This window comes from Trichoplax adhaerens, genomic scaffold (genome assembly GCF_000150275.1).
Source record: "Trichoplax adhaerens TRIADscaffold_3168 genomic scaffold, whole genome shotgun sequence".
NCBI lineage: Eukaryota > Metazoa > Placozoa > Uniplacotomia > Trichoplacea > Trichoplacidae > Trichoplax > Trichoplax adhaerens.
The window spans coordinates 1-1,265 of record NW_002062001.1 but is presented as its reverse complement, the minus strand read 5'-3'; the positions used below and the strand labels follow the sequence as shown (position 1 = coordinate 1,265).

At 41.3% G+C, this 1,265-nt stretch overlaps 1 protein-coding gene across 1 annotated transcript; it reads left to right on the top strand.

The window, feature by feature from the left end:
- Positions 1-1,064: 1,064 nt before the first annotated feature.
- TRIADDRAFT_9896 (uncharacterized protein) lies at positions 1,065-1,235 on the top strand (the record flags this gene model as incomplete). Its single annotated transcript, XM_002118965.1, has 1 exon — positions 1,065-1,235. A coding segment is annotated over one exon (171 nt), but the record flags the coding sequence as incomplete, so codon positions are not given.
- Positions 1,236-1,265: the final 30 nt, after the last annotated feature.

Below are 1,265 nucleotides of genomic sequence, written 5' to 3'. Positions count from 1 at the left end.
TTCGTCATCAATGACACTCAAGGACATGGGTTAGTTTTTGAATAAGAGACTCTTAGAAGGGTCTGTAGTGTACGTACTGTAGTGTGCTGCACCATGGACTACTTGGATGTGCTGACGCATGGTAGCATTGACGCTACAGTACCGTACCATACCGTCCAATCATGATATTGTTTTTTATACAATTTACTATATATTTTATACAATGTACAGTACTGTATACTACAATTATACAGTACATGTAGTCCAAAAATTGGGTCCTACAGTACTTTGGAGTGGCTGCTAACACCGCACATGAGCGGGTGTTAGCTCTGTAATTTAATTTTACATACAGTACAGTACAGTATTCAGAATACAGTACTCCATGCTACGTACTGTACTGTAGTGACCGAATCTGGTCCGGACCGGACCAGAGCGTGAGATCGAGTATCACAGTACAGTACTATCATTGGATCTGATTGAGTACATTGTAGCGTATAATACAGTACTGAGTACGGTATCACTATTAGTGTGTATGACATACTGTATACAGTAGTACAGAGTCTGTACTACAGACCCTTAGAGAGTGAGTCAAAAGATTGGGTCCTACTTTGCAGTGGCTGCAAACACCGCTCATGAGCGGGTGTTAGCCCTGGATTAATTAATTAATTAATTTAATTTTACATACAGTACAGTACAGTACAGTACAGTATTCAGAATACAGTACAGTACTCCATGCTACGTACTGTACACTGTACACTGTACAGTCGGTGCTGTAGTGACCGGACCAGATCATGAGATCGAGTATCACAGTACTGTACAGTACTATCATTGGATCTGATTGAGTACATTGTAGCGTATAATACAGTACTGAGTACGGTATCACTACTAGTGTAGAGTACTGTAGTATACAGACCCTTACTACAGTAGAGACCCTTAGACAGTGTATAGGCGACCGTCGTCCTCTGGTAGACAAGTCCAAAATAACAGCTTCCAGCCTACCCTGTACAGTACTGTACTCTGGAAAAGAGCTCCTGCGAGAACTTCGCCAGTCGACAAGGATTTCCAATTTATCAACGTTAACAGCCATGCCTAAAGTTGTCTCTCGTAGCATTGTTTGCTCAGATACAAGAGATCAAGAAGAATATAGCAATAAAAATGCCACTCTATTCGTCTACTATTGCATCTGTGGTCAAATGGCGCTAATCATAGGTATCCATCGTACAATTCTAATTTGCAGTGGAAGGAGTCGAGCAAGGAGAAAGCCCCATTGTACTGTACTATTGCTT